Consider the following 18,610-nt stretch of genomic DNA (forward strand, 5'->3'; position numbering starts at 1 on the left):
CCGCTTCTTGGTGTGCACCCGCGGGGACAAGCCGAGGAGCGGCCTGTCCTCTGCAGCCGGGGAAGAGCTCCCGCCGCTCTTCCGGTAAGCGGGCACATACACGCCCGTCATTTCGCCGCCCCCTAAATTTCGCCGCCCTAGGCACCTGCTTGTTTAGCTGGTGCCTAGAGCCGCCCCTGACAGCAGCACAGCTGTACCGATATAGCTGCACTGCTGTAAGATTGCTCGCGTAGCCATGTTATGCTGATGGGAGCGAGCTCTCCCATTAATGTAATAAAACCAGCTCAATGAGCGGTGGTAGCTACGTTGGGATGCTCTTCCAATGACATAGCACTGTGCACACAAGCACTTACGTTGGCAAAACTTATGTCACTCAGGGGGAGTGTTTTTTCCACACCCCTGAGCAACAAAAGTTTTGCTGATATAAGTGCTAGTGTAGACATGGCTGAAGAGAGACTGGGAGTGAGCACAGAAGGAGGGCAATGCACAGCATTTTCCCTCTGATCCTGAAAGATCTAGTGAAAAAGTTAATACAGTCACAAGTGGAATTATTCTTTGCACTGAGTCTTACAGGAGCCTTAGGAACTATCACAGCCAGGAAGTGGCTCTGGAAAGGAGCCAGCTGGGACTTCTGGCTGGGCCCAAACCTCATGTGATGGCACAGAGCCTCTCTGTGAATGGCCTGGTCTCATTCGGATTCTCGTGGACCTGCCAGGTTTCAGTGCTGTTCCTGTAAACTTTCCCCACAAAGATCTCCTCCACCAGAATCCACTCCTGCAGGTTCCTCCTCAAAAGGGAACAATCTTGGCCATTGGCTTTAGGGGACGATCATGTCAATAAAGACTACTCAGGCATGTAAACAATTTGCCACATCAGGCCTTCAGTTAGGAAGCTTAAATTCAGCAGAGATAAAACTCAGTACTTTATCCTAATTCTGAAGCATGAATCCTAGTGCACATGAATCCTGTGATGGATTTTTCCATGTGCACGCTTTTGGTTACAAAGTAGTTCAGTTTCAGAAAAAGCAGTCAAAGGTACTACAGATAATGCATATAGCTTAGGAGTTTCTCATCAGCGATAGATCCTTTAGGTCAAGTACTTAAACAGAAAAAAAACAACAACCCAAACAACTGAACAGATACTATGTGTAGCAAAAATCCCCCTGTCCTACTAAAAAAACACACCCATGTCATTTCAACTGAAGGCCTCATATCAAAGCCTTGGCACTGGAGGCCACATTCAGCTTTGGTGTAAATGGCCACAATTGGTGTAGTTGAGTTATACCTGCTGTGATAGACCCAGGCCAGTTGGAAACAGCAGAGTAATAGAAGGGAGATATACGAGCCACTAGATAAGCAGTTTTCTGTTCCCTGAGTGACCAGAGCAGGGGCTGCTCCAGGCTAATGAGAATACCTGACTCCAGTTAACCTGCTAAGAGTCAGGTGAGGCTGTTAAGCATCTGATTCTAATTAAGGCCTCTCTGATGCTATAAAAGGGCTCACTCCAGTCAGGCCAAAGGGAGCTAGGGAGCCAGAGGAGAGGAAGTGCGTGTGTGCGTGGAACTGGGAGCAAGAGGCGTGCAAGAAGCTGAGAGTGAGTAGGCATACTGCTGGAGGACTGAGAAGTACAAGCATTAGACATCAGGAGGAAGGTCTGGTGGTGAGGACAAAGAAGGTTTTTGGGGGAGGCCATGGGGAAGTATCCCAGGGAGTTGTAGCTGTCGTGCAACTGTACCAGGAGGCACTCTAGACAGCTGCAGTCCACAGGGCCCTGGGCTGGAACCCGGAGTAGAGGGCGGTCCCGGGTTCCCCCCAAACCTCCCAAGTCCTGATCAAACACAGGAGGAATTGACCTGGACTGTGGCTTCTACCAGAGGGGAAGGTCTCTGTGCTGTTTCCCGACCCACAGGGTGAATCTGTGAGGCGAGCAATAAGCACAGGAGCCACCATGGTAGTGGAGGAACTTTGTCACAATGGTTACAGTTCAGCAGGAAGTTGCCACACTGGCTACACATGTAATTTTGCATTGGTCTAGGAGTAAGTACAACCTTAGTATAAATCAGTCCACTAAAGATGATGGAGTTACATGAGACATAAATTTGTCCCTTGTGCTCTAGCAGTTTTCTATAATATACCATGCAGCTGAGTATTTGTGATTAAGATGAAGTCTAGACTTCATGAAGTTATGTATCTTATATGTATATGCATATGTAGCTGTCATGCAGCTGTTCCAGGAGGCACTATAGACAGCTGAAGTCCACAGGGCCCTGGGCTGGAACTTGGAGTAGAGGGCGGGCCCGGGTTCCCCCCAAACCTCCCAACTCCTGATCAAACACAGGAGGAATTGACCTGGACTGTGGTTTCTACCAGAGGGGAAGGTCTCTGGGCTGTTTCCCGACCCACAGGGTGAATCTGTGAGGCGAGCAAATCCACCAATAAGCGCAGGACCCACCAAGGTAGAGGAGGAACCTTGTCACACTGCTTACACTGCATCTGAGTTTGGCTTGTCAGTGTGTGCTGTTTTATCGCTGGAGGGATAAATAGGATTACTAATGCATGAATTTTGTATTGCACTTCATTAAAACTTTGTGATTTTTTTCTGTCTCTCCTCTTCCAACCCCCTCCAGTTTTCTTCTTCTTCTTTTTTTAAAACTTTCCCACAGGAAAAATAAAATAAAATGTGTTTTTTCCAGATTGGAGAAAGTTACAATAACTCTGCAAGGAGAGCATATTGTAGTAATCTCTCTCTCAGGTGACAAAGGTGAGTATCAGAGTGGTAAAATCTACATAAGATTAGGACTGTTGCTGTCACAGGACCATCCGTGAATGGATATGTCACAGATGATCAGCATCTAGACAGACAGAGATCAGTTGCCTTGTCCACTTTCCATTTTTTGCAAGTTCTGAATTCACTATCTATTACATGGGCTGCTGAGCCCAGAATACCCATTAAATCCTCACAGTGGCTTTATGAAGGCCAGGGTGAACTGACATCTATCCAGAAGGTATTATTGCTTTAATTTATATTCCATGATTTAATGAAAGTTAGTTATTCATGGATTTATAGCAGTTGTAATATACATATTACCATGAGGTGGGTGGATGTTATGGGTCAGAGTTAAGGTGAGTAGTGAAAGTCAACTGCTGTGTTTTCAATTAAAGAAAATAACTAACTGTTATAAAGTTGTTTTAAATAAATGGCTATTTACTGACCGGGAACACTGAAAATACATTTCTAAACAGATTTATTTTCATGTCAGATATTTTTAAAACCAAGTTGGGATAATTTCTTGATATGCCACTTATATTTGCCTTAGACAGGATGTATTAACTACACACAGTCTGCATGGAATGTGTGGAAAATAAGATTTTTTTTCCCATCTGAGTCATTATGGGGAATGAACCATAAATGAGTAAAATGTTTAGAAGAGGGCCACAGATGGAGCAGGGTTTTTTAAATACACAATGTTTTCTTCTAAGTGTGAAGTACTGACACAATGTTTTCTGCTGAGCGCAAAGTACTATAATGATGAGTGATGACACCATAGACTGGGAGAAAAGTGAGAACACGTGGTTTTGATCACCCTATCTTTTTTAAGATTCTTTTTTCTGACATGGCATTACATTTACAGTTCCTGTCTTTGCTGGTGCGTAGATATTAAATGCTGACAGACTTTTTCCTTCACTTCATATTGAACTGAGTTATCACATTCTGCCTAAAACAAGTGAAATCTTAGATAAGAAACCAAAAAACGGGAAGAAGCATCTGAAGTTGGGTGTAGAACAGGTTCTTGGTAATAGTGACTATAATATAATTAAATTTAACATTCCTGTGGCAGGGAAAACACCACAGCAGCCCAACACTATAGCATTTAATTTCAGAAATGGGAACTAAACAAAAAGGAGGAGGTTAGTTAAACAGAAATTAAAAGGTACAGTGACTAGAGTGAAATCCCTGCAAGCTGCATGGACACTTTTTAAAGACACCATAATAGAAGCTCAACTTAAATATATACCCCAAAAACGTTCCACCGTGGCTAAACAACAAAGTAAAAGAAGCAGTGAGAGGCAAAAAGGCATCCTTTAAAAAATCGAAGTTAAATCCTAGGGAGGAAGATAGAAAGGAGCATAAACTCTGGCAAATGAAATGTAAAAACATAATTAGGAAGGCCAAAAAAGAATTTGAAGAACAGCTAGCTAAAGACTCAAAAAGTAATAGCATTTTTTTTAAGTACATCAGAAGCAGGAAGCCTGCTAAACAACCAGCGGGGCCACAGGACGATCCAGATGCTAAAGGAGCACTCAAGGACAAAAAGGCCATTGAGGAGAAACGAAATGAATTCTTTGCATTGGTCTTCATGGCTGAGGATGTAAGAGAGATTCCCAAACCTGAGCTATTCTTTTTAGGTGACAAATCTGAGAAAGACAGGATACTGGGCTAGATGGACCTTTGTCTGATCCAATATGGCCGTTCTTATGTTCTTAACATGGCCTGGAGTTCATCTTATTTTCCTCCTGTTCTTTTATTTCAGTCTTTAGCAATAGCTTCTGATAAATTGGAACTCAATTCAGTAAAATCAAATATACTCAAACACACATGCACATAAAAGTCTTCTGTGCTCTGGAAACATCTTCAAACCTACAGATATTTGATTTTCAACCTTCCCCACTGCTGCTGTTAGAGAGAGAGAGAGAGAGAGAGAGAGAGAAATTCTCTCTCTCTTTTTTTAAATTCAGCTGGTCTCTAAGGGTACATCTACACTGCCATTAAACACTCATGACTGGCCAGTGTCAACTGACTTAGGCTGACTTTACAGAGGAGGGATAGCTCAGTGGTTTGAGCATTGGCCTGCTATGGTTATGAGTTCAATCCTTGAGGGGGGGCCACTTAGGGATCTGGGGCAAAAATCAGTACTTGGTCCTACTAGTGAAAGCAAGGGGCTGGACTTGATGACCTTCCAAGATCCCTTCAATTCTAGGAGATAGGCATATCTCCTATTATTATAATGGCAGTGTAGACATTTGTGCACAGGCTGGAGCCTGGGCTCTGGGAGCCCATGAAGGGGGAGAGTCCCAGAGTGCAGGCTTCAGCCTGAGCCCAAACATCTACACTGCAACTTTATGGCTCTGCAGCCTAAGATCAGCAAGCCCAAGTCACCTGACATGGGTCAGCTGGTGGTGTTTTATTGCAGTGTAGACATACCCAAAGTACTACTGCAAGAAACCGCCTTAAGATGGGAGCTCCCTTTATCCTGTAGTGCTCCCCTGAATGTGGAAGGCTCTCCCTTGTTTGGTCTGACAGTCAACAACTGCCTCTGTGCCAAATGCTCATTTTGCCTCTCTAGCACAAGGGAATTGCACCCAAAAAACTGAGAGCAACACTTGGCCTCCCATCTTCAAGCCCAAACTTAAAGCATATTATTGTTCCATGTCCTGGTCATTTCCACAGGAATTTTACCTTGTGAGTGCTTTCGAATGGGTTGTAATGCATTTTGGGATGCACTATATGAAAAGCACTAGAGTAGCTTTTCATTGTACCCATCCTATTCTGTATATTGAAACCAGTTATATGTATTTGACCTTTATCCCCTGACTCTACATCTGTAAAAGGAACAAACTGAGACAATAAGGGAGCCCACACTGAAAGGCAGAATTGGGCTCATTGTAGTTGATGACAAAGAGGGATGTGATGCGCACATTTTCTGTAGGATGATGATGTTTCATGTTCCATTACTTTAATTTTGCCTTCAGTGAAAAGAGCAGCAGAGAGAGCCTGCTGTCTGCGTTGTAAGTTTCTTGTTAGCTCTTAAGCTACAGTAAGATTTTGACATACTGGCAGGATAGAAGATCATGCTGTGCAGAGCTCATCATTCAGCGCCATACCCAACTGTGCTGTTCAGTTCACAGATCAGTGCTCCATCTAAAGTGAGCCTGGAATCCTTCTGGATGACAAAAAAATCAAACCATCTGAAGCCAAGCGGAGATTTTCCTGGACTCTTTCTCTCAGTGACCTTTACAAGTCTTCAAAATATATTTCAGCCTTTCCCTTCACTCCAATCAATAAAGAATTTTGAGCCATACACTCATTACCCTTAAATATCACAGCCGATGGAAAATATGAATGGAAAGAATGAAAGATGTTATGTTATTACAATGAAAATTCAGAATCACAACTGACCAGGGCAGAAGTAGGTTGGCACAAGCTTTTTCATTTGGAAGCAGGAAATATGATGAGATTTCCTGGAAAAGTGCCTGTTTTGTTTCAACAGCCCTATGGCTCATAGTATCAGAGGGGTAGCCGTGTTAGTCTGGATCTGTAAAAGCAGAAAAGAGTCTTGTGGCACCTTATAGACTAACAGACTGAATACCCACTTCGTCGGATGCCCATGGTTACACAGCTTACCTGGAGTAATTGAGCTATATCAAATATTACTATTCAGTTTCCACTGCAGTCCATAATACAATGCTATAAAATCAGACATGGCTATGGGAAGAAGAGATGGAGAGGACTGCTGTAATAGAAGCAACTCCATACGTCACTTTACAGAGTGTCTAGACTGTAGAGTACCAGGTGGTAAAATAAACTCGAAACACCTTTTCCTTGCACCAACAGCTGCATAGCAGAGGTCTGAGCGATTCACCTGACTCATCCAGGCAGCCAGAGAAAGTAGGTCACATTAGCTTCAACTCAGCAGGAATAAAAGGTTTCTTTCTGTAGCAAAAGAGCTAAAGTGAGGGGTAGGAAGCCCTTCAAGGGGAAGCCCTGGGGAGATCCAGCTCAGGATGCAGGTGGGGTCAAACTGATGTTTTGTACTATGCCCTGCTTCAGGCCTTGCCTGTTTAAACTGTGTCATGGAGGAAGCTGAACAAAGGCAAAGGGTGTATAAGAACTGGACTTGCAGGAGCTGTGTTTGCTGCAGGGAGTAGGCCCCACCTACCTAGAGCAAAAGAGCAATAATATTTTGGAATTGTATTGGTTTGCAGTCTTACTAATCTACATCATTCACAGCATTAGCAAGAGACAGTTAAAATGTGGAGTTGTTCTGAGCTTATATTCTCAGCTGTATACATTTTTAAAACTAATATTTGAGATCAAATCCACATTGGTCTGTTTGGTTTAAATAACCTGTTGTCCTCAGTGAGACCCACACCAGCCATACTTCTTTTGCTCTGGGCCTCTAGTATTCCATGGTGTTAATACTCTGTCTCATCCTTCTGGCCTCTGATCTCAAACAGGAAACTATTCTCCTCCTCTCAAGATTTTTTAAGGCTATAAACCTTATACATAATAGTACTTGATGACCCGTCCCCAGATAGAACTTAGTCCTGTATGCCCAAGATCAGCAAGCAGCACTGTCTTCAACTCCCACATTATATTTAAACTTTATTTAAAATACATTTTAATTTCAAAGGCTTCCTTTTTAGAACAGGTGTGACCCCAGAACCTCTTCTGCAAGGAGGTACAGAAGGCTTACTGGGTCCTCCTGATTCTAGTACGTACAGTCTAGTTCACCAAAAAAATGTCATGTGAGGCCTCAGATGAAAGCCAGTGTCACACTGCTCAGCAATATCATCACAAAATACATGTATGGATGTTGTGCAAGGAGTTATGCTTATACACTGAAAATCTGTTGAGTCTGTATCAAGGCACTGGTCACCAGTGAAGGTGAAAAACAGGGTCTGTCAGTCCAGAGATGTTTATCCATCTGTTTACACATAAATTGGTTACTGTCTCATTCAAAGTGGGTCTCCTATCGTCAGTCTGAACTGAATGCAAATGAAGAATTGTAAGAACTTCAGAAAGAAACTAACAGTAAGAAAAAGACAGCCGCTGGAGAGAACCATATCTTGAGATGCACATCAAAAGTTTGCTTGAGTATATTTGGGGGATCAGGAAGACAAAGGAGATGCCTGGGCATCCCTCACCAAGGAGTTAAATGGACAGCAAATTTCTTTTCTGAAAAAGGGGTCACAACCAGGCTTGGTTGAAAATGCTGGAGTAGACTTTGGGTGAGATAAGCTTCTTTAGAGAGAAGGTTAATCTGTTATTTCACTGCAGCCTCTAGAAAGCATGTCATGATTTTGTTTTGTATGTAGCCATTTGTTTCCAATATTCTTACTCTCCATCATTGGAATCTCTGTTCTTTGATAATAAACTTATTCTTATTTTCACCATAAATACATCTCAGTGCTGTAGTGTTAAGCAAAATGAATGGCCTGAATTGAATCTTACAAACTCGTGTGCACTGTTCCTTTGGGAACAGCAAGCCTAGGTAATTCAGTGGGTGTTCATTGGAGAAAGGGCTAGACACTGCAGGTAATGCTCTGAGGATTTGGGAGGTGGTGTGTGCCTATCGCTACCTGTACAAAGAAAGCAAGACCTACAGAGGCCTGGAAGGCAGTGCTTGTGCTGCCAGAGGTTGGTGGTTTCAGGAAGCTGACCCACAGCAAGCACAGACAAGACTCCTTCATGCTAAGGTAGTGGTGAGGTGCCTGACAACCCTGAGTACCCTTGGAAAGCATCACAATAGGAATATCACTAAATACAGCTGAAGTCCTGGGCAATGTAGTCTTCTGTTGGCCCACCATCCATTTAAAAATTCTTCAGGAGGGCCCTGGGCCCCAGAAACACTGGAAAACTTAGCTAAGACAGGACACCACCAACGCCACACACTGAAAAAACGAACATACTAGCATCTTCAGATAAGGGAGCCAGAGAACCTCACAACAGACAGGGGGCCACATCCTCATCAGCTCCCCAGAACTCCATGGAGTTACACTAGTTTGCACTGGTCCAACGTACAGCTCAGAAAATAAATGTATTTTCTCACACCAGACCTGGCATTTTGAAATCTGCCACCATGCTGAAGAATATGCGCTGCTGCAGGTTTCTGTCTAATACTTGAGCCAAGGAAGAGTGTCACTTTTTCTACATGAAAGTATTCACTGCCCCACTCTAATTTTTCCTGAGGAATAACATGGGCCCGGTTCTCTTCTCACTTACTCACTTTTACAGTGGTATAACTCCATTGATTTCAATGGAATTGCTCCTGCTTTACATCATTGTATGTGGGAGGATAATCATCCCAGGTGAAGTGAATCATTTGCAACACTGAGTGTGCCGGCCAACATTCTCAAGTAACAACCTCCCTGTTGGCCTATCGATGGCTGGCACGGACCCCCACCCTCCATGACATGTAGAGGATGCAGCCTCTGTGCCGCCATCCTGCCTGCACCCCTCTCTCTACCTCTTCTTCTGCAGCACTATTGCAAAGCTGGTGTGGCAAGCCTCCACACTTGGGCAAATTTACACATAATCTCTGTAGGGTGAATCAGAATAGTAATTAACACTTTGGAATGCAGTGAAACAGTGTGGGACTTTCATTCGATTTGATTCATTATAATGAATGACATTTACCGTATTTTCTAGCAATACAGCCAACCGGAACCAATGCTCATCAAAACCGAACAGGGCAAAATTTGGCTTCATAGCTTCTGAGTTGCGATACCTACGTGTCATCATGGGGAGATATCTGTTATTTGGGTCAAGCTGCAACCTATGTTAACTACACAGCTTAAAGTGTGAGATCAAGGAGCCCATGATCATGTCAATGTGTGCTGGTTGGTGTGGATCATCAGTCCAAGTTGCTTTGGACTAGTACTGTCAAGAACATCTCTGTGGTCATGTATGGTCTGGGAAGGCCACTCTGCATATTCTCTCTCACACGCAAACAAAATAATTCTTACCAACAATCATGTGGTTGCAGACATCACAGAAAGTGGGTTTTTTGAAGATGTGCTCCTGGAAAACATGAACCTGGTTGCTTTCTGACTGCTGTTGGAGTTTGATGGGTGTGGAGGTCTGGCTCTCTGAGTTGGGGAGCTGGCCGATGCTGGTGCTCACCTCAGGCAGCAAATCAACTTGTAATTTCACGTCACTGTTAGTCCTCTGGAAAAAGTTGTCTGCGCTTTTACTCCGTAAGCTTTTGGTCTTGAAAGAAAGTGATCTTTTCAGCTTCTGGAGCTGCAATGCAATAACAGAAGAATTGGTCACTTTTTTTTTTAAACACACAGCAGGTCAGGGTCATGTTGTGAGGTGTATTGCTGACTTTGTGCGTACATGTAAATTCCCACTGATATTAACAGTATGTTGGGAATGGATTATCCCAGTAATGGGAGTGCAATGTAATGACTCCCCTCCAGTGAGCTACATAATCCACTCCAAAATCCAACTAGCAACTTGAGAGTTAAGACAAGAGCTTGCAAGGAGAAACTCATTATTCCTGTAGGCTCTAACAAACTCATTACTCCTGTAGGCTCTATTGCTGCCTTCTTAATAGGTGCAACAACAAAGTCATTACAGAGTATTATGCACATACATCCTGGGGAGAATATATGCTCCTTTGTGTTCAAGCATGACAGAAATTAAAGTGCCATACACTATGTACAGTCCTTGAGTAGCAGGTAAAGCTATTTCAAGAACAGCTGTTAAAGGATGCTGGAAGAGGAATGAATTCAGTGAGGTAGATTATGTATTTTTTTAAACGTCTTAATTTACAATTCAGTGCAAACAGATACAATATTTACTGGTTTTTGTCCTAGAAATCCTGGTTTTAAAAAGAAAAATTAGTGAAGATGAAGAGTTACAGCACTATACATTTTATCAGAATGACTGTGTCATTTTCCTGTAATTCAGGGTGGCTTTGCTACTGCATCGGTGCTCCCCCCAAAGAATTAGCAGTGCTGTGAAAAGCAGTGGGTGAGGTCTGGTACCTATCGTGGCGTGAGTTACAGAAGTTGGCAGATGTGACAGGCTCTGAAGTCTAAAGAGGGCAGTCAGGGGAAAGAAAAGCATGCTGGGAAAACCATAAGCTGCATCTCCTTTCATGTTCATTTATCTCTGACATACAGCATGTCCATTTTGCCTATCACACAGTATTATTTCAACTACAGCAACGCTGGGCGTTATTTTCTTGGCCAATGCAGTGTAGCATGAAATTTTCCATGCCACATACAGTCTGTCTGTGCTAACTAGGAGCATTTGTTTAGACTAGAAACTATTTACACTGGAAACAATGGCGATTGGAAGTGATAATTCAAATTAATGGAAGGGAATGAGCTTACATACTTTCCTGAAAGTGCGTGGTACAGGTCTGTAATCCTGGCATGAGACCTGATGTAGTGGCCTTGAGGCTCTGTTATAACCACTTTCCACCTCTGCTCCTCTCTGTTTTGTTTTTTATTATGAAGCCTATAGCAGATATTAGTGGCCAGGGGCTTCATAAAATAGTGTGTCTCCCTGTTATGAATGGGAGGCAGCCTCTACTCCACACCAGGCAGCCATATGAACTGGCACAAGGGATACTCAGGCCCTTTTCCTATATTTCTTCATAGTAAATTCCACTGGTTCGATGAACATGAAAGGAGATTCTGCTGCTTTAGCTCAGCTCTCCAGGTTAACAACAGTCCAGGTTGCTGTGTTGTAAAATTCTCAGCACTCCTGTTTTACACCCTTCAATTTAGTTAACTTTTTCTCACTAGTGACTTGTGCATGGAGGCTTCGTGCGTGGCAAGTCCGGGTGTGAACATACAGCACACTGGCCTGCCGCTCACTCTGCAACTGTACACTAACTGTTCTGGAGAGTGCTTTGATGTCAGAGTCTCCATATTGATAAGTCCTTCCTGGAAGAGATCCTGACAATCCCTAAAGTGAGTTGTCAGATACATTTTCTTTCTTGGCATGCAGAAAGAGCCCTGAGGAGATGTTCAAAGCAAATGCTAAAGTGTTTGCTAAAGACTCACCTACTTCCATTACTCTCCAGGAGAATCATTACCAAACAGAGATCAAATGGTTAACTACCAAGCACAAGGACAAAGTAGCTGCCGATTTCCACAGCGACATCAGCTGAAGCTTAATACTTAGAATTTCTCAGCCTGAGAAACACTGTACAACAGCACCAGCAAAATGGGTTATATCCTCCCTCTTGGGTCTTAAACCATTGGCCCACACTAATAGAGTCTCAGCTGAGGTTACTTCATATCCCCAGTGACAGACATGAGATCAGCAATTAAAAAAATAATCTCCTGGTTGCTATTGAAGTGCTTCTCAAAGAAACAAGACCTCATTAGTGCAACCAAACACAGAGAATTATAGCAGCATAAGGTGACTGTAATGGCATTCATTATTGATTTGCTACCCATTTCTGCGGTGCCACATGAAGTTAATTAAATCTCAAACATTACTATGCTTCCGCCATGGGCAGAAGACTCAGCTGTACAATAAAGTGTTTTAGTACAAAAAACCAAAACAAAACAACCCCCTCACAAAAAAACCCCTGTCTAGTTCGACAGATTAAGATTCATTGAATATTATTTGCTCAGTCTCAGATACAGTGTCGTTTACCAGAGAAGAGCTCCACTGAAACCAAGACAGAGGGGCCCAAAGTTTTCAAAAAAGCCACAACTTGAGTGCCACTTGTGTGTGTGCAAATTTATGCATGCAAATTCTCTTGACTATGCAATTTGTGCACAGTTACCAAAATGATAGAATTTGCACATTCTGATCCCATTTGAAATTCCACTTGATGAAACATCTAAATCCTGTAACTTTATACGCAAGTACATGTGCAAAAATTGTAGCCTGAGTGGTTATATATGCATAGTAATGAACATATTTGGAAGCCCTAGATCCGATTCTCTACAGTTTTGCACCTTGTGTAGTTAATTACACGTGTGCAACTTAAGTGCAAAACCTGATACGGCAGTGTTGGTTTTTTTTACCCACTATGCACAGATATAAATGACAGCACAAGGTGCATATGTAACACTGACAGACCCCAGTCGTTGGCAGTAGAATCGAACCTGGGCCCTCTGTTGCTTCGTACATGAGCTTTGTACATGAGCTAAAAGCCATGTGGCTCTAAGCTAAGGCTTTAGACAAAACTCACTAATCTTTAAGTGGTCTTGGTGCCACTACATGGGACAGAGCACCACACCCAGGAGGTGTGTGGGTTACACATAGGCAATGGAGAATTAGGCCCCATGTTTTGAAAGTTTGACTGAAGCTGTTTATCTGTAACTACACTGTGAGGAGAAATTGGCCCATTAAAGAACCCTAAGTATGCTATCGGATGTGAATGCATATCTTTGCTTCTGGTTTATCTTAATCTACTAGAGCTGTGGTTTCAAACACGCAGCCCGCGGGGTTATTTCCTGCGGCCTGCCATGCTCCGCCTGCCAAGCTTCCCATGCCACCCCAGAGTTATTTCCTGTGGCTACCAAGCTCCCCTCCCTCGCTGCCCCTCCTCCTCCCCAGCATGCCGCGTCCCCGCTCCTCTGCCTACCTCCAAGCGTTTCCCGCCGCCAAACAGCTGTTTGGTGGTGCTTAGCACTTTCCAGGAGGGACAGGGGAGGAGCGGGGATCTGCATGCTCAGGGGAGGAGGCAGAGAAGAGACAGGGATTTGGGGAAGGGGTTGGAATAGGTGCAGGGAGGGGGCAGAGTTTTGGTGGGGACTTTGGGGAAGGGTTTGGAATGGGGGCGAGGAAGGCACGGGAAGAGGTGTGGCAGGGGTGGGGCCTCTTAGAAGGGGTGGACTGGGGGGGGTCTTTTGTACCTTTATATGAAAGTGTCAGTGATGCAGCCCTCGGGCCAATGTACTAGTCCTCACATGGCCCTCGTGGTGATTTGAGTTTGAGATCCCTGTACTAGAGGGAGGATGATGCAAGCAACCAGCTAATTGGGGAGAGTTGAAGACTTTTGTGAAAATGTAAATGGCAAAAGATGTAAAATATAAATCACATATATGATTATGCTGCAGTCAAAAGAACACTGATTCTTTAAACAAAGATTTCTGTTTTCCATATCTTTGCAATTGTTTAAGCTAATTCATTTTGCAAACACTGAAAGAGATCTTAAAAGACATGCCATGAAACATTTACATACACGGTTTGCCTGATTTTTATCTCTTTTATACGAATTTAATGCTGCTGTGAGGCTACTGACCTACCGAAGCTAATATGTTTAGCTGGTGTAAGTGAGATCAGAATCAGGCTCTGTACATTTTCTCTCATCAGAGCAAAAACGTACAGTTTCAAGATTTTTAATCTCTCTCTAGAGACAAGCCCACAACAAACCCCCAGATTTGAACACCTAAGAATTTTGTCTTAGAAATGCAAGCGGCCAGCTGTTTGTTACTTCTCTGGTTTAAGTCACACATGGAAAGAAATTTGAGCTACAAAGTTTAGACCTAGATCTTGATCCTAGCTCAGTGTTGCTCAGAGTGATCAGAGAGCAAGTATGAAAAATCAGGACGGGAGTGGGGGGTAATAGGAACCTATATAAGAAAAAGACCCCAAAATTGGGACTGTCCCTATAAAATCGGGACATCTGGTCACCCTAGTGTTGCTTCTGCAGAAGACGGCAGCAACCCAAACTTCTAGTATTGCCAACCCAACAATTTGAAAATAATGAGTCAAGGCCTGAACCCCCCCACCCCTCATTAGATTACTTAAAGACATCTCATGATTTTTAAGCTAATAAATGTGGGATACTTTTTTGGTTTTCAGCTTCAGGTTTACTTAGTATAAGAGCTAGAAACTTCCACTTATACATAAAATAAAAAGTAAGCTGAGATACTCCTGCATTCAGAAACTGGGGTTTTAAGACACCCCCTTCCCCAACCAAATATTGCAAGACTTGCAATAAAATCACACATATGAACCCTAGAAGGCTTGAGTTCACTGTCTGATTTGAAACCTAGGATGTTTCTGTGCCTTTGAAAATAGGCACAAAAGTTTGCAAATCCCTAGTTAAAAGCATTATATCATCTAAACAAACGCTGACTGCACATACTGTACCCTGAGGGCAGGACTCAGATAACTGCAATAGCAACTTCTAAGAGCTGATTAACCTTTTCCTGGGTATCTTATACCACAATCTCTTCCTCCCCTACTGTCTCACTGAGTTTTCTCACCCCAAAGATTCTGGTAGCTCCACAGAAATAATATTCTCACATTGTTTCTTCTGTTCCTTATTCCCTATGGATTTACTGTGAGTATCCTGATGCCTCTCTGGATTTACTGGTGATCTATTAGAAATAGTGGCATCATTGTAAGCATATGGGTCCGCTTGGACATTCATACTCTGCTCTAACTCTGGGGCCCTAAAGTTGGCTCCTCTCAAACAACAGAGAAATAAGTGGAAGCAAAACCCCTGCGGGTGAAATTGTGCCCTAGTAGGAAAAGGTGCAATTCCCACTGGGTTCAATGTGAGTTGTGCCTGGCTGTACCAGGACTGAATTTTGTCTTAGAAAATGGAAGCAGCCAACTGTTTGTTACTTCTTTGGTTTAAGATACACATGGAAAGTGAGAGGAGCCCAGAGATTTTGGTTCCTCTTTAATTCTGGTTTCATGCAACTAAGAAATAATTTGGTCCTGTCTCACTTGTTGTTACCACCACCTTCTCCTCCACCTCTGTAGCACCACCCACATCACCCTGTTCAGTCCACTTCAAAAATATCCCATGCTCAATTAACTGATGGTGTAACCCCACTCTGAATCCCTCGGCTGGCTTCTCTGCCTCCACCACATCAGTTTTAAGCTTCTTGGGCTCACCATCAAGGTCCTGCTTTACATTTCATTCATCCTCCCCTCTTGTGGAGTTTACTTTATATTCCCACTCAGATTGCTCCTTGGCTCCTGCTCTCCACCAGCAATGGCAGCAGATTGCACTCCTCTCTCTGGGGCCAGAGGGTGGGTTCTCCCTGGGAGAGGACTGTAATGCTTCCTGGGGAGTGCCCACGGGTTGTGAGGCACATGGCTACCACCTGCCCTTAGTGTGAGGAACCCTAGTCTGTGTCTGCTGCAGATCAGCTACTAGCCACAAACCTCTGGCAACACAAGCCCTGCCTTGCAGGCCCCGCTCTCTCTTTACAGGTTACACCAACCTCTGAATCCTACAAGTGTCACCCTAGAGTGCCCAGCTTCTGTTCCACCGGCCATTCACAGAATTCCCAAAGGAACCATTCAATGCAGCTTATCAGTTACACCACAGAACACAGCTCTGCTTAACACACAGCACTTAAACTTGTTTATAGGGAAACCAAGTATACATTTATTTAACAAAGAACAGAGATTCACATGACAGCAAACAGAAGTACTGGAAACAACAGGTTACATTAAAAAAAACCATAACAGACATACTGAAGCCTAAACTTAATGAATAAAACACTGTCATGTCATAAGAGCAAAAAGCTCACCCAAAATCCTGCCAGCATATTACAGTCAGGCTTGACTGGGATCTTTTGTTCATGAATCAAGCACGCTGTCTTCTTGCCTCCTCAGTGGAAAGACCCAGAGTTTTCCTCTGTCCCTACAGGTATATTCCAAAAATCCCTGGCCTGCACTTGTACACAGGCTAACCCCTGCTGCTTGCACTTTCCTGTCTAGTGGCCTCCCTGGAGACTTTGCAATCGCTCCACTAGCATTTTGCTCAGACTGTAAATGGACTCCCATTGTGAACCAAACAGTGCTGAACTGACATGTGTACAGGTAGACCAAGATCTCTTGCCTGAGCCTAACCTGTTTCTCACCTTTTCTGATGACCAGCCCTAAGCTGCACCCCTTAAGTACCCAACTCCTTACATATTATCTGTACATACATTTCACAATGAGTATGATGACCGTGTGACACAGGCTTTCATCACAGACCTTACCTGACACTCTTTGGTGAACAAGTATGTAGATACTAGTCGGGGGACCCCTGTAACCCTTATGTGCCCCTGTGCCCTCTGCCAGTTGTCACCAAGAGGTCCCTGGGTCACCATCGCTGCCCTCTCCTGGAAGTTCTGCTTTGCAATCTGGAGCAGCATTTGTGGAGGTTTCCCAAGAGACAGGGCAGCCCAGCACATTTCCCAGCCTGCCTCGCTCCATCCTCTACCCAACTGCCCCCACTGTCAGTTTTGGAGGCTGGCTCTGCACCTCCCCGTCCAGGGAGGCCAGTAAAGGACTTGTGCCACTACATTCCCACTCCAAGAGGGCAGTGAGTGAATTCACTGCATGACTCTCCAAGGCCAAATGGTTTAGCCCTTATCTCTAGTCATCTCCTCTCCCACTACACTGCCAAAAATAAACCAACAAGAAAAAGAAAGCACGCTTCCTTTCCCTTTCCCTTTATTTAGTCAAGTGCTACTGATAGCACGGTGTGAATTACAAATAATGAAGGATATTGAGGAAATTGGACTGAATCGCCCACACATATTTTTTCCCTCTGCAAATTTTACAGAAATGCACCAGTTTTGCTTAACTCTGTTCACTGACAATGCAGAGAATAAAAATGCAGCACGGACAGACCACCCTGCCCTTCCTGACAGAGCCAATTTTTTCCTCCAGCTTTTCAGAGTCATATTCAAAAGCATTAGACTCTTGCTTTGCAGCAAGGGGAGGACCTCAGTGCACAAGGCTCAGGCAGCATTCTCCAGACTCACCAAACAACATGTCAGGTGCATTATCTGTTACCATGAGGACTATGACCAAAAGCATGTCAAATAAGGGGAAGAACAAATGGTTGATAAACAGATGATCTTCTACCGAGTACACTTTGTTTTCTGGGCCAAGAAGCATTCAATTCACATTATCATCTTCTGGAATACATTTGTGTATGTTGATGTTAACAAGATTTGTTCAAGATCTGCATGTTACATATAGGGCCAGATTCCCAGCTGGTGCTGATTAGCCTAGGTGAATTTGTTTCAACAGAGGTATGCTGATCTACAGCGAGGGAGGATCTGGTCCATGATGTCAGTGAAGTGCTTATGGGACGTAAGCATCAAACATGTTTATCTTGTTCAAATTGAAAAAAAAACCCACAAAGACAACTGATTTCTTAAGCCTGGATACATTATTTTTCTGGCTTTGATTTAAAAAGGCATTGCATCAAGATTTTAATAGGCAAATTCGTGATTAAAACTATCTCAAAGCCTACATCTCCTTTCAGTAATATTACAGATTTCTGACAGTTTAATGGGACACAATCTAGACCATTGGCCAGATAAAAAGATATTTAAAAAATTCAAGTTAGTTATTTTTGTGTGCGCAAAAACTCCACGCTAAACCTGTGAGCAAAACAGATTTATTTTCAACATGTACGCAGCATAGATATAAATAGGACAGATCCTTGACTGATGTAAAGTGGTGTAGCTCAACTGACTTCAACTGATGCCAATTTACAGCAGCTGAGACCTCGCCCAATGCCTTTTTTCGAGGGTTGACTATCCAGCCTTCTTGGGAAAACACATCCTTATCCATCACAGTCAAAGGGAGTGACCATCCCTATAGAATCCATTATGGATTATATTTGTGTGGTTTCCCAGCAGATTAGCTAGACAACATTATAACTAATACATTTATTTTTGTTTAAGAAAGTCATCAAACTGCCTGCCTGGATACTGTATTGAACTAGTCAAAGGCAAAATCTTATACACCATGCCTAATGATAATGGCCAGGCAGGTGGCCTGTTAGCAATTCATTTACATCTCTTGTTCAGTTATCTAATTTAACAAAGAACACATGACTACAAAGCCTCCAAATTGTACCCTTCGCTATTACATGAAG

General features: G+C 43.3%; 1 protein-coding gene across 2 annotated transcripts in view; it reads right to left on the minus strand.

Annotated features, from left to right (window-relative positions):
• The window catches only part of STAC (SH3 and cysteine rich domain), a 114,210-nt gene that overhangs the window by 77,618 nt on the left and 17,982 nt on the right, over positions 1-18,610 (minus strand). For both annotated transcript variants that reach the window (XM_045003179.1, XM_045003178.1), the window contains one exon: positions 9,747-10,023. In XM_045003179.1, the coding sequence (XP_044859114.1) occupies positions 9,747-10,023 (277 nt within the window). The remainder of the gene's footprint in view (positions 1-9,746; positions 10,024-18,610) is intronic.

Source organism: Mauremys mutica, chromosome 2, assembly GCF_020497125.1.
Source record: "Mauremys mutica isolate MM-2020 ecotype Southern chromosome 2, ASM2049712v1, whole genome shotgun sequence".
Classification (NCBI taxonomy): domain Eukaryota; kingdom Metazoa; phylum Chordata; order Testudines; family Geoemydidae; genus Mauremys; species Mauremys mutica.